Genomic DNA, 17,536 nt, shown 5'->3' with positions numbered 1-17,536 from the left:
CATGGCATATTTAACACAATACATTTCAAAGTAAAATAAAAAACAGAGGAAAGTTTTAAAAGAAAAACCAAAAGGAAAACCTAGGTTTTCCTCTGGTATTCAGGAGCATTAAGGAAAAGGCAGAACATAAAGATGCCTCTGAAACAAACTGCCTTAAATACGTTAACAGGTCAACAGAAGAATTTTTAAGTTTAAAAGATTTTTATTTTTTAAGGTGCTCAGATATTATAGATCAAATTCTGTTATTATAGAATATTTATGTAAAAGGAATGTGATAGAGTTGATACATCCTGGTACCTTTGCTCCTTGCTTAAATAAATTTTTGAAGTGCATGAAAGGAAAATGAGCTAATAAACATAATTTTATCCTTTACTCGCCAGTCATTTTTTTAATGCTTCACGAAGTTTACAATCACTTTGAAATGCCTTGAAGAAGGTAATAACATAGTATCTCTTGATAAAAGGAGGCAAGTATGAGAATAATACTTAGATATTCAGTGTTGACGACAGTCATCCAATTTGTAAGCTACTGCATTTTAGAAGCTTTATCAACACTTTTGATCCTGTAAGGATTGTTTTATTAATTGCTTCAAATTTTTTGTTCCTGCTGGAACTTGGCCCAGTATATCTCCATCTCTTTGGAATAGACTGTAATTCTTAGGCAAATTTAGTTTGTTATAATTTCTTATGTCAGAAGAAAATTGATTAACTTTCTGGAAAGCCACTGTATTTCAAACACCATTTTATGTGCTTTCACATACTAGTACAACCTTTACAACTCCATGGATTACTATTATAACAATCGTACATGCTATCACAGTCTCAAAGATGTCAAAGTTCTTGTTCAAGGTCATAGAATAGCCAGAGTCCCCTACTGAGCTGACTTCAAGACCAAAAACTGGATGGATTTCCATACCATGCTACGCCAGTATCTCAGTCAAGGAGGCCTAATTTATCAGTCCTAACTATGGGCCTTGTCCATAATAAAAGCCTCCTCTTTGGGGGCTTAGGAACTAGTGACAAACATCACAGCACCAGCAATTTGTCTTTGAGTATAAAAATATATGAACATTGGGATATTCTTTCCTTAATATTGTAGAAGGATGAGATGTAACTATTAATGAGATGGGTTAGAATAAGTATTTACTAGTATTCTATAGATCTAGAAGAATAGAACATATTTCTTACATATAGATCTTCCTGTCAAGAACTGTCTTGATTGAATGATCACTCAAGGTCCTTCCAAACTTAGGACTGTCTCACTCCTTGGAAAAGCATACATCTGGTGATATATTTGATGAATAAAAACCATCCTTTTCTCCTTAAAAATATCTTGGATTTTGTAGTAGATGGTTCAAGGAAAAGTGAAGATACATAAATTGCTGAAAAATTGAGATTAGATGGGGAGGAAGCAAAATAAATTCCAGACCAGATCTGTAATAATCAGTGAATCAGGAATAATAGAGCAATTATTAAATTGCATTATATTTCATGGCCACTAGGTTTTTAATAAGTTATATAGGGTTTTATTAATTAATAAAATTATTATAATAATAAGGAACTAAAACTTTTGAAGATTTTTAAAGATTTCTTTGAAATACATTTTTAATAACTCCCCTCCTCCCAAAGTCTCTGTATATTTAGGTTTAGAGCTTCCAATTCCTACCTTACTTTAATGGATTCTTAGTGTTGCTATTTCATGAATTTAACAATGGAACCATGAGAGGTAAAAGAAACACACACACACATATATAATTATGTATATAAAATAATATTGATTTTTAAATATCTCAATACAGTGATTATTCTCATTAAAAGTATTTGGTCCTTTATGTTCAGCCTCACATCCATCATATTCCTCCATGCCTCTTATCTACAAGATAAATACAATCATTCATATCCTCTCACACTGAAAAATTATTTCAGTAATCAAGATAATATATCTTTTTGTTCCTGAGAGTGGCTATTATTGTGTCAATCTTTAGAAGCAGGCTGGTTCTTCTTAAATTTAACCCAACTGAATTAACTAACAATTATCACCAATTTACACTCTATAAAGCAACGGTATCACTGATCTAAAAATTATACTAATATGGAAGAGAAGGGAAGAATCATCAAGTAGCTTATTTCATCATTCCTTATTAATATTATATTATTGAAGAATCTATTTTTTGATAGAAACAACTTTAATTGGGAATCTTACATGTTACAATTTTTCCTTCAAGCAATTTATCTTATCTTTCCTCCAAAAGTGTGGAAGTTGGGGATGATTTGTCTGCTACAAAAAGACAGAATACTTGGAATTTCTCATTGATTTACAACTCCCAAGCTAACCAGGTAGCAGCTGCTTATCTCAGATGTGCAGAGCATGAAAATCTACTGTTCCTCTGAATATTTAATTTAAACAATCAAAAAATGTGATGTATCTACAGGATTCTTATTACTTGGCCCAGATGTCTTTTAGAATGCATCATAAATGTTACATAAAGTGTCATCCTTATGCATGGAAAATATTTAAATTTGGAAAATGTATAAGAGAAATGGGGAACACTTAGTAACGTGTTAGTAAATAGAAAAATACTTATTTTTAGAGTTAATCTCATAATAGTTCATTCACCTTCAAACTATACCACTCTATTCATTTTTTTCTGAAGACTTTAAGTATCAAGGTGGTCTTTCTTCTACCAACAGGGAAGATAGAGCTTGGTGACTTGGTCAATTCCTAGATACCAGGAGGGCTTCCAGAAGCCATTTCTCTGTCTACTGCACTCCTATGGCATGGCTACTTTCAATGTTTTCAGCTTCATGGGCAAGACACTTTTCATGTATTAACACATTTGGGTACTATTTTATATTAACTACCATGTTTTCTGGCATAGAATTCCTTTTCTTCCTCTATTCCTAGTTTCTACCATACTTTCTAAGCACATTGCCCTGCCTTAAGTCAGGAAATATGTCTTGTAACATAATAATCATGGGAGTTATACAATAAAATACTTTTCAGGCCTTAAAATTCTGTTAGTCTACCTAAAGTTCAGTATCCACTCCAGTGTGGCCCATTTCTGTGTGATTTCATGTTGGATATGATGACCCAATTGCTATGATGTACTGAAATAACAAATCCTCACTGAACAACTCTAAATCAGAAGCAAGGGCAGGTGCAGACAGCAGGCAGAGCCTTCCAGTCTGCACCACTCCACAGACTAGTCAAGGTCTCATCACTGACTCATGGCTGGATCTACCAAAGCAATTTAATTCTAAAACAAGATCACATTTTTTCTATAGAATCACATAAACTTTAAGATGATCAACATACGATCCGTTCCCCTTTGTAGCTTTTCTGACAAGTGGCTTCCCAGCCATCATCTTTGGTCAGACCTGACTCTCAGAGCATCATTCCTTGTACTGAACTGAAATCTGCCATTTGGTAGTTTCATCCTAGTGATTCTAGATCTCTCCCCAAAAACAAAACAAACAAAAACCATAAAAATCTAAGTCTGCCCTCACCTGATATATCGTCAGATGTAGGAAGCTGATCATTGTGACTCTCCTGAGTGGGAGAGGCTGTTATAAATCTCCAGCACATGATTCACTATGCTACTGCAGAGTTCTTTACTACTTTAGTAGAGAGGGGAACTTATCAGTCTGTTTTATAGAGTTCATCACAATAGGCAAGCATTTTGTGTGTGTGTTAACACAGATTTTCTTAAAAAAATAGAAGTGTTAATCAGGTATGCTTCTACTTGGATCTGATCATGCCTTCCTTGTCTGATTTCAGAGTGAAAGAGAAACCATCACTTTCTTTGCACAAGAGGACAGCACTTTCCCTGCACAGACTGGCCCCAGAGCCTTCAAAATCCCCTACTCTATCAGACAGCGGATCTGTGCTACATTTGACACCCCCAATGCCAAAGGCAAGGACTGGCAGATGTTAGCACAGAAAAACAGCATCAACAGGTAATTGGGGGCAACTTCTGAAAGAGACTCAAAGAGCTTTGAAGAATGAAGTGGGTTGGGGGTACCCTTGTGCTTACCAGGCTCTGAGTTCTTTGATTCCTCTGGCCATATTTCATGTGAGGTCCAGCTAAGTAAGTGCCACCGCACTCTGCCTTTGGGGACATAACAAAAAAGCCCTACTTTGGCCATGCTCCCATCTCCAGGCTTGCTAACTGAGCCACACAAATGGGAGGGTTAGGCTATGTCACGTTGGTGCTCGTGAGGGAACACAGCACAGTCTTGAGACAGAGATACACAAAGAAGAAACAAGTTTCTCAAACCTCCTCCCTACCAACAGGTAACCTTAAGCATTAGTTAACCCTTAATGGAGACAAGCTCAGCCTACAGAGGTAGGTGCCTCCATACAAAAAAAGGAAGTATGAGGATAACTCTCAGGTGTGTAGGCAGATGGCATTAGACAAGCAAAAGTTTGCCCAGGCACCATGAATGCATCTGCTGCTTAAACCAACACTGCTCATTATTGAGCTAACATTGTTGTTGAGTTGAGAGTAGATAAGAAAAAGCAGGGTGATGCCACCAGAGCACTAGTGATGGGCAGGCAGGTTTTAGCTGCCCTTGATGGGTAACTAGCAGGGGCAGGTATTGACAAATAATATCTCCTCTCTTCCAAACCCACATTGCATTTTCCAGAATAAATAGAAAAGAGAACACGTAGTTTTGCCAGAACCATTTTATTTCCCTTTTCTATGGTACTATTTTTTTTTTTTTTTTTACGCAAAGCCTTAGTTTCCTACTGTTTGGCTTTGTCATTTCCATTTTTTGTTCTTTACTTTCACAGACATGCTACCTGACTCTTTCTTCTCTGAAAGTGAGGTAGATGTCTGCCAACAAAGAACAGAGTGCTGTTCCTATTCCAAAAGGGATCCAGAATGCAAGAGTAAGGACCCCATTAGAAAGTAGACAGGCTCACCGAGGAAAATCAGAAGGAGGCATTGCTGCGAGAGAAAATGGAATTTACAGTGACAGCAGGCCCAGAAAGAACTGATCCATTCTTGAAAGGACATATATAGAAAATGAAAAAAGACAAAAGTGAGTCAGAGGACAGGAAAAAAATATTAATTTGAATATTTCCCAGCAACTCTGAAACAGGATAAGATATCTCATTTATAAGATGAACACCATGGCAATTTTGCTTTCTGACCAGCGTGGCTACAAGAATGAAAAACTAATTCAGAAAACAGATTTTGGTTTAAAATAACGTTGGGCAGGGACTCAAAAGATGTGCAGGGCCCTCCTTGTTCAATCCACCTGGCTATAAAAGTTTATGAATTTTTTTTTATATTTTTATTGATTTCAGAGATGGATAGGTAGAAATAGAAACATCAATGATGAAAGAATCACTGATCAGCTGTCTCCTGCACACCCCACACTGTGGATTGAGCCTGAAACCCGGGCATGTGCCCTGACTGGGAATCAAACCCTTATTTCCTATTTCATAAGTCGACACTCAACCAACCACTAAGCCATGCCAGCCAGGGAATAATTTATGTTTTTTAATTCATCATTTATAAGAAGTAATTACCACAAACTCTTCAGAGGTTCCATGGATGCCGTCATTAATTTGCTGAATGAGCTTGTGCATGTTCCTGCCTTGTTCCATTTTATTCTCCATTTACAGTATATGTAAGAGAACTACAGTGACTGCCTCTAAAGACATTAGTTTCTGACCTTGCACAGCAGGGAAAATGCATCTCAAACTGGGAGACTGAGGTTCACATCTTTTTGTCTCTGAGCTCTAATGAGCAATATAAAGGGCTACACAGGAGCAGACTGCCCCCTCCAAGGTCCAAGGTCAAGAAATGTGAGCACTTGATGTGTCTGTTTGTGGGCTTGCTTTTATTTTAGAAGATTCCCTTCTCCAGGAATGTCTAAACTTCCTTGACCTAAGAAATATAGATGACCTACTTTTTGAAAAATTTCTAACATGGTCCCTAGAAAATGTCGATTTTCCAAAAATGCTAGTTACTCCCTTTGACATTTTCACAATGAATAGCAAATTGGAATAGCATGAATATATGTATATATGTAATCTACTTCTATCTTTAAATCTCATTTAGTTAACATATTCAACATCAGTGAATGGCACTTCCTGCCCTCCCCTGTATTCTCTAATTTAACTCTCCACATATAATCTAATTATGAAGTAAGAATGATGTAAACTAGGGGTCAGCAAACTTTTACAAGATTCCTCTGTTGGGAAGGAATGCCACACAGTATAGTTTAGACCAGCGGTCGCCAACCAGTGGTCCATGAGGTCCGAAAGGTTGGCAACCACTGGTTTAAGAAAACCTTTGGAGCAGCGGTCACCAACCCATGGTCCACGGATCACTGGTGGTCCGTGAGGTCCAAAAGGTTGGCGACCACTGGTTTAGACCATATGGGGTCTGTTGCAACTACTCGGCAACGATTCAGCTCTGCTCCTGTAGTGTGAATCAACAGAGCATAGGCATGAATGTGTGCCAATAAACTGTATTAAAAAAACAGGCAAGGACCCCTATCTGGCCTATAGTACATAGTTTGCTGGCCCCTCGTTTAAATAAGCCTGCCCTTACTCAGTAAAGCTTCCATAGGATCTTATTGCTTCAGTCAGAGTCTGCATCCCAGCCTCTTAGGAGGGGAAGCACAGGGTAGGGTCTTCTTCAGGCTGCTGAGTTTCCATTAGAGATGGCCACCAAGGCATTCAGAGAAGAGGAGAAAGCCTGCTGAAAATCACCTCGCATCCTGTTAGCTCATTCTCATTTTGCAGAAACTGTCGGATGCCTTTTATGTTTTCATTAATGTACCAAAAATAGATGTTCTTCTACATGGGAAGAAACACGTGACAGAGATGAAGGGGATTTTCCTATGTAATTTGTCACAACTTTCTATTGTGTAATCCCGAATCACTGGTCTCGCTCTCATGGTTATAAATGATCTAGTACAGAACTGATCATCAACGTGTGTAAGACCACAGAAATCTAACACTGTCAGTATGCCCATACACTGTATTTGGGTAAGAAAGCTTTCTGCAACTTGATAGTTCATCAACTGTGGCATCACAAGAGAAAGATAATCACATAGTTCATCTTTCTATGCAAGGAATTCACCGACATTGATTTTGTGACAATACATTTACCTGATTCTTCCCCTCTTCTTAATTTCCAAAAGTGTTAAAAATCTAGTAAAGCAACAGCCCTCAAGTCATGAAGGAAGAGTTTGCAAAGGAAGTGGAGGGAATCATTTGCTTTTATTTACTTGCCTATGAAAATGTTCTTACCCTCTTTTGGGTAAATGCAAATGTCACTGATGATAATCTGCCTTTTTGCCAAACAAGTTTCTACTTAGATCTGAATAGGAGAGAAACGTGATGGAATATGAAGTTAAAGGCTTAGTAGAGCAATCGATGAGAATGTGAAAAATGCCAGTGCTGTGCTATAAGGCAGCAACACAGGTGGCCTTGCAACTCGCCTGGCATATGGATCGCGCTAAATAAGCTCCCAGACTAGCAAATAATGTCATAAGTAACAGTTGCAGTAATAGATTCTGTGAGCAAACTCTATTACTCAGAATCCATACTTGCTGCATATCAAAGCTGAGACTGCACATTTATTCTATAAATTCAGCTGCAATTATTCTCAGTTTCAGTGTTCTTAGCCACATGTGATGGGTAGAGGGATAGGGCTGAGATCTGAAGAATTGATTGCACAGGAGTTGATGGTGGGCAGCATTGCTGAGGACTAGGCAAATTAAATAATAATGGAAGCTGCTTCAACTCTAAGTATCCTCCCATCTCTAAACTTCTGCAGCACTTGGTATTTTTATGATACTTTACTTTTTTATTACAGTTAAACGTATCATATTAGGGGAAATCCAATAAACTTTTCTTAAATGAATGACATGAACTTTTTCATTAGATAGTATACTTGACCTTAAACACTTACCTTCTAATAAATAGAATAGTTATAACAAGCATCAAATGATGTTGAAAGTTGGTCTCAAAAGAAAGCAAGTTTCATGGCACATTGTGGAGAATTCCTGTCTTTTCTCTCAGGTCATAGATAGTACCTGAAACCATTACATAATTCTTTTTTAAGATCTCATGATTTTCATAGTTCAGATACCCTTCTGAGAACATAGCCAGCTTGACCAAGTTGTTATGGGAACAGGTGCTGGATAAAGTGCATGAGATATGGGAGGATAAATAGAGAGGAAGCAGCCAAAATGGAAGAAAGAATTCCAAAATGGAAAATAGCAGATAAGTTACATCTGACTAATACTTTCAAAGAAAATAATAGTATACTTATTTGAAATGTGTAAGCACTTCCAAAGAGACAGATTTCTTATTGGTCAACTGGTTGAAATAGTTCAAGTGTATTTCAGATGTTAGTGTTCATGGGTGATGGTGAAGAAATCATAAACAAATGAAATACATCAAACCTCACAGCTGATACACACATTTACTATAATAACTTGTTTTTCCACCAAATCTTTTAACAGGACCTCTAATGACAAGCAGAACCTTCTCACCCTAAGGTCATACCCTTTCATTCTTTCTGTCCACCCCCTTAATTGGACGCACAGCAACGGTGAAATGGCCAGAGGGCAGTGGGAGAGGACAGAGGAAGGTCACAAGGCAGCTTATTAATCTGTCTCTGAATAACTGTTGAGAATTCACTGGAAGTGACCAGTCCCAGCTTCAGCTTTCTTATGGGCAAAGAAAGGAGGGAGGAGAAAAGAGAAGAAGATGAGAAAAGATAGGAAGACCACTGTGCAGGGTCACTCCGGTGGCCACGGAGACTGGATGTTTCCATTCCTGTGTTTCAGGATTTATTATGATTACTCCAAACGAAGCTTTCTCAGTTCTAAAGCTTGAGGCTAGGAAATACACTCTAATGCTTAAGTGTAGAAATGGATGTGTGGCTGCCATTTCTAAAAAACAATCTTCATGACTCTTTTAAGGAGAATTAATATATAGGGGGATAGCATTGTGTAGGTCCTTGGAGGCAAAATCTGAGGAAGTTCAAATCAGATTTTCAAGTTCTGGCCCAGTGGACTTACGCAGGGTCTGAAATTTAAAGAGCCCTTACAGTGAAGCCAGCGGGATCTAACACAGTAAAGTGATGGCGTTTGGGCTTCATTCCACCAAAGTCAATGACTCATGAAACTCCCCACTAACATGAAGCTGAAAATGACAGCCCTGAGACAAGTTTAGCCATGAACAAGCTGTATAGGGTTTGTAAGTGGCAGGTGTCCGTCCTTAAGGCAGTATGGGCAAGCAGCTCTTTATGTTCCTCCAGGAGAACCAAAGTCATCCTCCCGTACCTTCTAGGCAAGGGGTAAATCTGTCCTGATCTTTGAGGAAATAAGCTTTCCTCTTTTAAGATAATTTAGTTTTCAGAAAAGATGGACATACCAAGTCCCCTTTAGAGTCTAAATAACCCCCATGCACAATGCTGTCTCAAGCAGTACTGAAAAACCAGACAATGTCAGGGTGTCTGAATAGGATATTTTTATAATTTGGGAAAATGAAATTATAGGAAGGATTATACCTAGTTTATTACAGTATCCTTTAAGTGATTAACTTTCTCCCCCAATTATTCGTGAGGTTTTACTCAAGCACATAGTATTTTGCAAAGAGAGAAGAATAGACATTCAGCCCTTCCCTCATTCAGGATTAGCACAGTGGTCTTTCCTTTTGGAACAAACGGTGGTCATTCTGCATCACCCTCAGGATGTTTGAAAATGTTTCAAGGTCATTGAAGTGGAAAATTAATTAAACGAGACTTCTTTGTCCATGGTATACCCCAGTTCAAAGAAAAGTTGAGATCTGATTTGGTAGTTTTCAATGCCCTTCATTTCCACATATGAGAAATTAACATGGATTTGTCCTGTCAGGAATAAAACTGGAGAATTGAAAATGGGGCCCACAATTGGCTTTATTCTCATCTGATAACTCACAGGCTGTCCTGGAAGCTCCAGGGCTCTTAATACATTTTCCAAAGAAGGAAGCATCCAGACAATTGAATAGGCAAAAGGAAAAAAGTAGGAGGGAAAGTATATTGCCAAATTTGTTGGCCTCAAAGAATTAAGGCAGCACTTTTAGGGCAAAAAGTATGGAACTCAGCATGTTTTGAAAGACCTGTGTCCTTTCCTTTGGGCGCTCCATCCCAGCTTTCTTTCACTTGAAGGCACTAGAGGGCAACAGGCACAGGTTACATTTTGGTGATGTAACCGGCTGGCTTTACCCTGAAAGCTGCTTTGCTGTCTATTGAATGCCCAGTGAGGTGATGTTTGTACATGAGCCCTAACTGGTTTGGCTCAATGGATAGAGCAATGGCCTGCAGACGGAAGGGTCCCAGGTTCGATTCCGGTCAAGGGCATCAAGGGCATGTACTCTCTATCCCTCTCCCTTCCTCTCTGTAAAAAAAGTCAATTATATATATATATATATGTATATATATATACACACATACACACACACACACACACACACACACACACACACACTAATGTTTGTACATGAAAGCTTGATGAATGACTCACATGCTTATGGCAGTCCAGTTACTACCGTACGCAATACATGTGTTTTTCTTTTCTATTTGCATTTTAAAAACCAGACGGAGGATTGGTTTTGGTCACATAAGAGAGGCTTTCATTAAATGAGACAATTAGGATGATAGCAGGGATATTAAGATTTTTTTTTTCATTATGACTATGTCTCAATTCCCTATTTGGTACTATACAGTAGGATTATGCATTATTCTTATAATGATGTTTCCCAATTGATTATAGGCAGCTAAGCTTAGTTTAGTTTTCACTTTTTATACTGCCAGCCTACTCAAAAAATGATGTTTTTAAATATACTTTTAATAGTAAAAATAGTTGTCTTAATATACATGGCAATAGTTTGTAGAATATAAACAAATTTGCTGCCCTCATGTTACAGGTGAAAGTGCTCCCTTCTACTTGAAAGTGTGAAGTGAGATCCTAAATTCTGAATGAAATTATGGCATGTACCAGTTGTGAGGTATCTTTGATGCTAAGGATGGAATGCTACAACTCAAATGTGTTCCCCTTCTATATTTTAGTAGGAAAATAATTCTCAGTCACAAGAATAGCTCACAGCTTGTGAATAGGTTTATTGGCCCCCTGGTAATATGGTTCTGAATAGCTAAAATAAAAGCTTTGTTATCAGGAACTCAAGCAAAAGTCCAGCTATAAGTGTAATGTGCCCTGGGTAGCTCTTCAGAGCTTCAGACCTGTGCCTTCCTCCATTGCTGTTATCTGACCTCTATTAACTGATTGAGGATATGGAGTTACCATTTCCCAAGACACCTGCATTTGAATCACAGCTTTCAAGACCTAAAGAAAGGGTGGTATCTCTAAATTCAAAGTGAATGAACACCTAGTGATTTTTCCTTTTCATAAAATCAGCCCTCTTACAGTAGTATATAAAGACCTAACATACCATGTCTCATGGTTCCTCCAAGCCTCCCCTCCTGTTTTTACCCAAAGAACAAAACAGAAGTAGCAGTAAATATTTCCAAAAATCCTAAAATATAACCTAATTACCATGATTAATCTAACCTAATTTCTATGATTGAAAGTGTCTTTTGGAGACTGAGATTCTATATAAAAATTCAGTTTGTGGCCCCGCACTCAGGTTAGTGAAATTATTAAGGTCAAGATTTATGTTCCTAATTCTGCCCTGGTTTCTACATTAAGTATGGGATTTTAACTGGGGTTCAGGGATGGGGGTAGGGAAGTCTCAGACAGATGAAATTAATCATTTTAATAAAACAACCCCCCAGGAACTCAAGTGAATAGAAAACATATAGGCTAGCAAAGAAAATTAAACTTAATATAACTATTACTATTCAGTAAACTTAGGTGAATACCTCTATTAAAGCTGTCTTAGCATGTGCTTTTTATGGTTTATCTGTATTCTTTCAGGGAGGGTTCCCAGGGAAAAGATAAAGTCACTGAGTCCATAGGGCTTAGGACAAATGAATAGAACTGAGGACACAGAATGTTCAAAGGAAATTCCTAAAATTTACAGAGTATATAATCTTATAGCATACAGCTATAAGGACATCACCAAAAAAGAAAATCTTATTTTTCAAAATTACCTCAGTCAGTCAGAATTTGAAAATTCTATGATAAAAGGTTCCCCAAAGTTTGGTACATACAACAGAACAATTTGAAGCATCTAAGATGAGAACAAGCATTTACTTCTTTAAACATTTTTCAAAGAAAAAAGTAAGTTTTACTTAAAGGCATTCAACCTGAATTTCAGGACTACTGTTTTTGCTAAATGTTATTTCATTTCAAACAAACGAAGATATTCAGGGAATTTTTTAAATTAACTATTGCTATGAATTCTCTTTTCTAGTATTAACAGTGTTCTCTGAATTGTGTGTGCATTTATTTGCTGGTGTCCAAATGCACCAATATAATTAGGAAGCGAAATGGATCACATATATTTCGGTCAGCATAATTTTAAAAGGGTGGAATGAAGATGACCAAATGAATATATGGTATACTAATTTTCAAAAAGCCATAGTGCATTTGCACATAAGCAAGCAGTAAAATAATTCAGATGTCTGAGGAATAGCCTATTGCATTGGGATTTTAGGGTTTTCTATATATTAATTATTCTGGCATAGACAGGTAAATGTAGTTTAATAGGATGTCTGTTTATCACAAAGCTAATTAAATCATTTTTAATAAGGCTGATATGCTCCTATATGTATCTACTAAAAATTAAGTGGCATGTGAGATTTGTGTATGTTATGCTGAGCAAGCATCCTTATATAAATTCAGAGAATAAATCTGAAACGTGCTTTGGGGAGCACATTTTATTGCTCCAATATGTTCAGAGGCCTGTGCCAAATGAGAGTTATATTTCTGTCCTTTTTGATCATGTAGCTTCCTTTAGCCCTGGGTACCTTTTCTACATATCAGGACATTTGCAGGACTTTTCAGAATCAAGTGGCTGACGGGAGTCATTCTCCACTCTGCTCCTCTCCAGCTAGGCAGGTGTATTTATAACACCTTCCCTCTCACCCCCACGGATTTATGAATTTTTAAAAATGTTGTGTTGGGACAAAGATTCATTACAACCACCCAAACATATTCTGGGTGCCTCTCCTAAAGTTTCTTACTATGTTATGCCCAGGTCTTCCTCACTGGTCTTGAAATGTCCAAGATCTGGAGCAGTTACTGAGAATAAAGTGGACAGAGTACTTGAGGCAGAACATGTAGCTCTGGGATTCCGCAATGTTGGCCCTCTAGGTGCTTCTTTCCAAATGCAGCACCAAGAAAAGTTTAGTCTAATCTTCCTTCAGACAGTGACTACCTCTGGAAACCTAGGTTGGGTTTTTAGTACAGTGTGTGGGGCAAGGGTCCACCATCTGCTGTCTATAGCCCAGAAGCTAGAATAGGTTTTACATGTTTTAAAATGGTCAGGGGATGCCCTAGCTGGTTTGGCTCAGTGGATAGAGCGTCAGCCTGCAGACTGAAGGGTCCCAGGTTCCATTCTGGCCAAGGGCACATGCCTGGGTTGCGGGCTCGGTCCCCAGTAGGTGGCATGCTGGAGGCAGCCAATCAATGATTATTTCTCATCATTGATGTTTCTATCTCTCTCTCCCTCTTTCTTCTTCTCTAAAATCAATAAAATATATTTAAAAATAAAATAAAATGGTCGGGGGTGGGGGTTAGAAATCAAAGAAAAATAATACTGTGTGACATGGGAAAACTGTATGTCAGTCACATTTGAGTTCTCTAAATAAAGTCTTACTAGAACACAGCCATGCTCCCTCACTTATGTATTGTCTATGGTTGCTTTCATGCTACCATGCAGAGCTGAGTTACTGTAGAGACACGAGACCTCTTCAGTCAGAAATATTTATCTGTCCCTTTACAGAAATATTTCTGAACTCTTGCAGTAAAACAAAGTGTACCTGGGGTTATTGGGGTCACAGGAATTCCAAAAGTCACTCCCTTAGGACTATAGTCCATTATTGGTAAACAGCAAATAGAAAATATAAACCCTCAAGAAAAGGACTAATCTGTGCTTCTATTGACGTGTTTGCTAGCACTGTTGTTTTTGTTTTTGAAATGGCAATGGAGAGGATAAAGAATTGTTTACCCATGCCAGGAATAAGTGTATGTCCTGTGGTCATCACTCTCATAAGTTACCTGGAAAAAGATGGTTACACAGCCCATGCAGAGTCCACTCAAACCTACTCTCTCAGTTTGCCGCTTTCTCAGCTATTCTTCTAATTTGTACACGCTGCCTAAATATTGGTTGGGGGTGTGTCAATTTATTTCGAGACCTGGTGATATAACTTTTCCCACAAACAGTCCACATGACCAGGAAGAAGTGACAGTATTCAAAACAATTTTTTAAAATAATAGAAACTAGGATCCCTTCAACTACCCAAGTGAGGTTAAGGTTGCTTTGCCATTTCGTATTTCAGTGTAAAAATAAATAACAATAGTTGATTCTAGGGCCCTTGGGATGGGGGGTGGAGGTGGAGATAAGTAGAAAAAGACACTAGAGAACATTTTAACCTGGCCTTCTCTCTTTCTCAATTAAAGATTCAGAAGTAGTAATAAGTATATAGAGTACCCTGATATTTATACTATTTGGCACTCAAACAGTCCCTTAAGACCTTTAAATAAAATAGTACTTTATTCACTCAAAAGTACCATGTATTGCTTGTGAATGGTAATGTGCCCTTAAAAAGCTTGTCTTCTCTTCCAAGTGTTCTTCACTGTATGAGTCTACTTATTTTGTGATTATATACTGAATGTGGTGATAAAAAGTAGTGCCAACCTCAATATAGGCAATTCTTGGTTGACTAGAAATTCTTTTCAACTCATCAGAATTTTACCAGAGGTGACATTTCTATCCCTGTTGTAAAAAGTACCTATGAAAAACTGTGACCTTTAATACTTTGTGTTGCCTTAGTCTTTATCATAGCAGTGTTATTATCAAAAAGGTTACCATTTTGTTTTTCACTGAAGATCCCATCATCTAAAAAAAAGCTCATGCCAATCAATTACTCAGTTGATGGATATTGAATAAACGCCTGTCACAGTATTATGATAAGTGCTGTTGCAGAATCAGAAAATTACTGCCTATGATCCTTCCCCTTAAGTTGTCTGTATTCACACTGGAAAGGCCAAGCTCATACACAAGAAATATATTAACCATTTTATTCACATGACAATTTAACCACAAGCATAGAAAGAGTACAGAGAAGAAATAAATCACTTTGAGCAAAGAGGAGATGAAAATTGAAACAGGTTATAGGAGTGTAGGATCTGATAAACAGAGGTAAAGAGAGAAAGTGGGCATTTCTAGTGAACGAACTACATTGAATGAAAGCAAGAAGCCAAGTATTACCTAAGTCAGCATTAAAGGCTGAAAGGACAAAAAGAATACTAAGTAAAAATTTATACATGTTGCCTGAGCTAGGTTGAGGACAGACTAAGGAATACACTGAACATAAGTGGAGTAGATACTCAATAATGGAAGAAATATAATGCAGGGTATATTAGAGTTTGGAGGCATAGAGAGATATCAAGCTTTGGTTGTGATTCAAGCTATACAATGATAGAGCACAAATCAAATGTAAGTACTATAAATGGAGAAGGTTGAAGCTGATGAGTATGTCAAAAAGAAACAACATAAAGGGAAGAATCAAAAATAAATGTGTGAGTGTGAGAAACTGGAATGATAGTTGTAATTACTGAGATAGGAGGCATGGAAATTAAATATATAAATTTTTGATGATGAGGATGAGGAGAGATCTAACTGGAGTGATTTCAAGGCCATTTAGACGTTTGTAACTGGCTCACATAACCTATAAGACTGGAGGTGCTGATCTAGACACTGTCCACGTAGAGTGGTAACTAATCCACTTAGTACATGAGCCTACTGAGGAGGGAAAGAAGAAATCAAAGATTAAAAATTCATCATCCCATATGTTTACCAAGGGAGAGATAAAGAGGAACCAGCTATTTTGAAAATATAGGAATGAGTTACAGCATCACATAAGCTAATTAAATTGAGACTTTCAAGGGGGTTAATCAGGGAGAAATACACACACACAGAACTCAAGGAAGATGAGGACTAAGTAAAGAATTGGAGGATAAGAAGGCCATTGGTAATATTCCAAAGTACAATTTCACTTCAGTGTTGGGATACAAACTAGACTTCCCCATCACCTGCCTCAAGAGCTCTGTACTTCTATTATAATAATATCCATTACAATTCCTTTTTAATTTTCTTATAGTGGTTTTTATTGGTTCCTTTATTTCTATTTTCATTTTTGTTCTGTTATTCTTTTTATTTAACTCTCTCTGTCTAGGAATTTATCTTATTTTGCTACACAAAGTAGCCCATCTGCTGTCATTTTGAACCTGTGGGAAGCTCGGCATCAGCATGATGGTGACCTTGACTCCCTGGCCTGTGCCCTTGAAGAGATTGGGAGGACACACACGAAACTCTCAAACATTACGGAATCCCAGCTTGATGAAGCCGACTTCAACTACAGCAGGCAAAATGGACTCTAGTCCACTTCCTCTCAAGAGACAGAGTGACGGTCAGCTTCGGGACACATGCTTTAAATGGAAGGAGGAGGCAGCTTTCTGCCAGTGGTACTTGGGGAATTCAGCCTTCATTTATAACCAGTGAGAATCTCTGGTTGAAGAAACTGAATTTAATATAGGTAAAATATATTAGTAGGGAAAAGTACAAGCTCTCTTAAACAAAAGAGGGCTCTACTGTCCTCCGAATCCATAATTGGGTTAACACTTGATGAACTTCTCAGATTTAAGATGGTAAAGGATAAAAGTAAGGGCATAACTAGACTGAAGTAATTGGTAAAAGATGAGCTACAATAAAGGCAGAGAATAAGTGCATGTTTTGAAACAGGTTTTTAATGATGTGCCCCCAAAGTACCAGCTGATTCTGGTACCAGATTATCAAGATATTTCTACCACTTGGCATCTGTGATGTTGGCAATCATAGTAAAACTGGCTTTCAGAAGTGAAACAGGGTTACCAACCCATTGCTATGACTTGAACAACATCAAGGAGGGCATTTAGAATTTAGAACCTGAGTACATCACACCAGCACCAACCAACCACTTACCTATCCTAGCCACTAAATGGAAACAAGATCAAGAGGTAAGACAGACCACAAATGAGTTCTGGCAGTATATTCCACCTTCATTTTCTTCAAATCTACCCACATTTCCCTTCCTTACCCATTATAGTAGAGGAGGGTTTTCAAGCAGCATAGACTTTTCAATGTAGAAATTTCCTTCTCCTAACTCAACAAAGAGGACTATCTCTATTCCCAGCTAAGCCATTCAAATTGCAGAATGTTAGTAGTACACAGCTTATGACATGGATTTGGAGACAAGAGAGGTTAAATTAGACCCAAGGAAACATGAACTGCAGATGCAGCAGTCCTCAAATAAGCTGTAATTCTAGGATGCAGGTGTTTATTCTATAGGAATAAGGGG

General features: G+C 37.7%; 1 protein-coding gene across 1 annotated transcript in view; it reads left to right on the top strand.

The window, feature by feature from the left end:
* Nucleotides 1–16,922, top strand: part of UNC5D (unc-5 netrin receptor D) — a 502,716-nt gene extending 485,794 nt beyond the window's left edge. The window contains exons 16-17 of the mRNA XM_008146184.3: nucleotides 3,778–3,956; nucleotides 16,376–16,922. Of these exons, the coding sequence (XP_008144406.1) occupies nucleotides 3,778–3,956; nucleotides 16,376–16,580 (384 nt within the window). The 3' untranslated portion in view covers nucleotides 16,581–16,922. The remainder of the gene's footprint in view (nucleotides 1–3,777; nucleotides 3,957–16,375) is intronic.
* The last annotated feature ends 614 nt before the right edge of the window (nucleotides 16,923–17,536 follow it).

Source organism: Eptesicus fuscus, chromosome 8, assembly GCF_027574615.1.
Source record: "Eptesicus fuscus isolate TK198812 chromosome 8, DD_ASM_mEF_20220401, whole genome shotgun sequence".
Lineage (NCBI taxonomy): Eukaryota > Metazoa > Chordata > Mammalia > Chiroptera > Vespertilionidae > Eptesicus > Eptesicus fuscus.
This window is presented reverse-complemented; position numbering and strand designations above follow the sequence as displayed.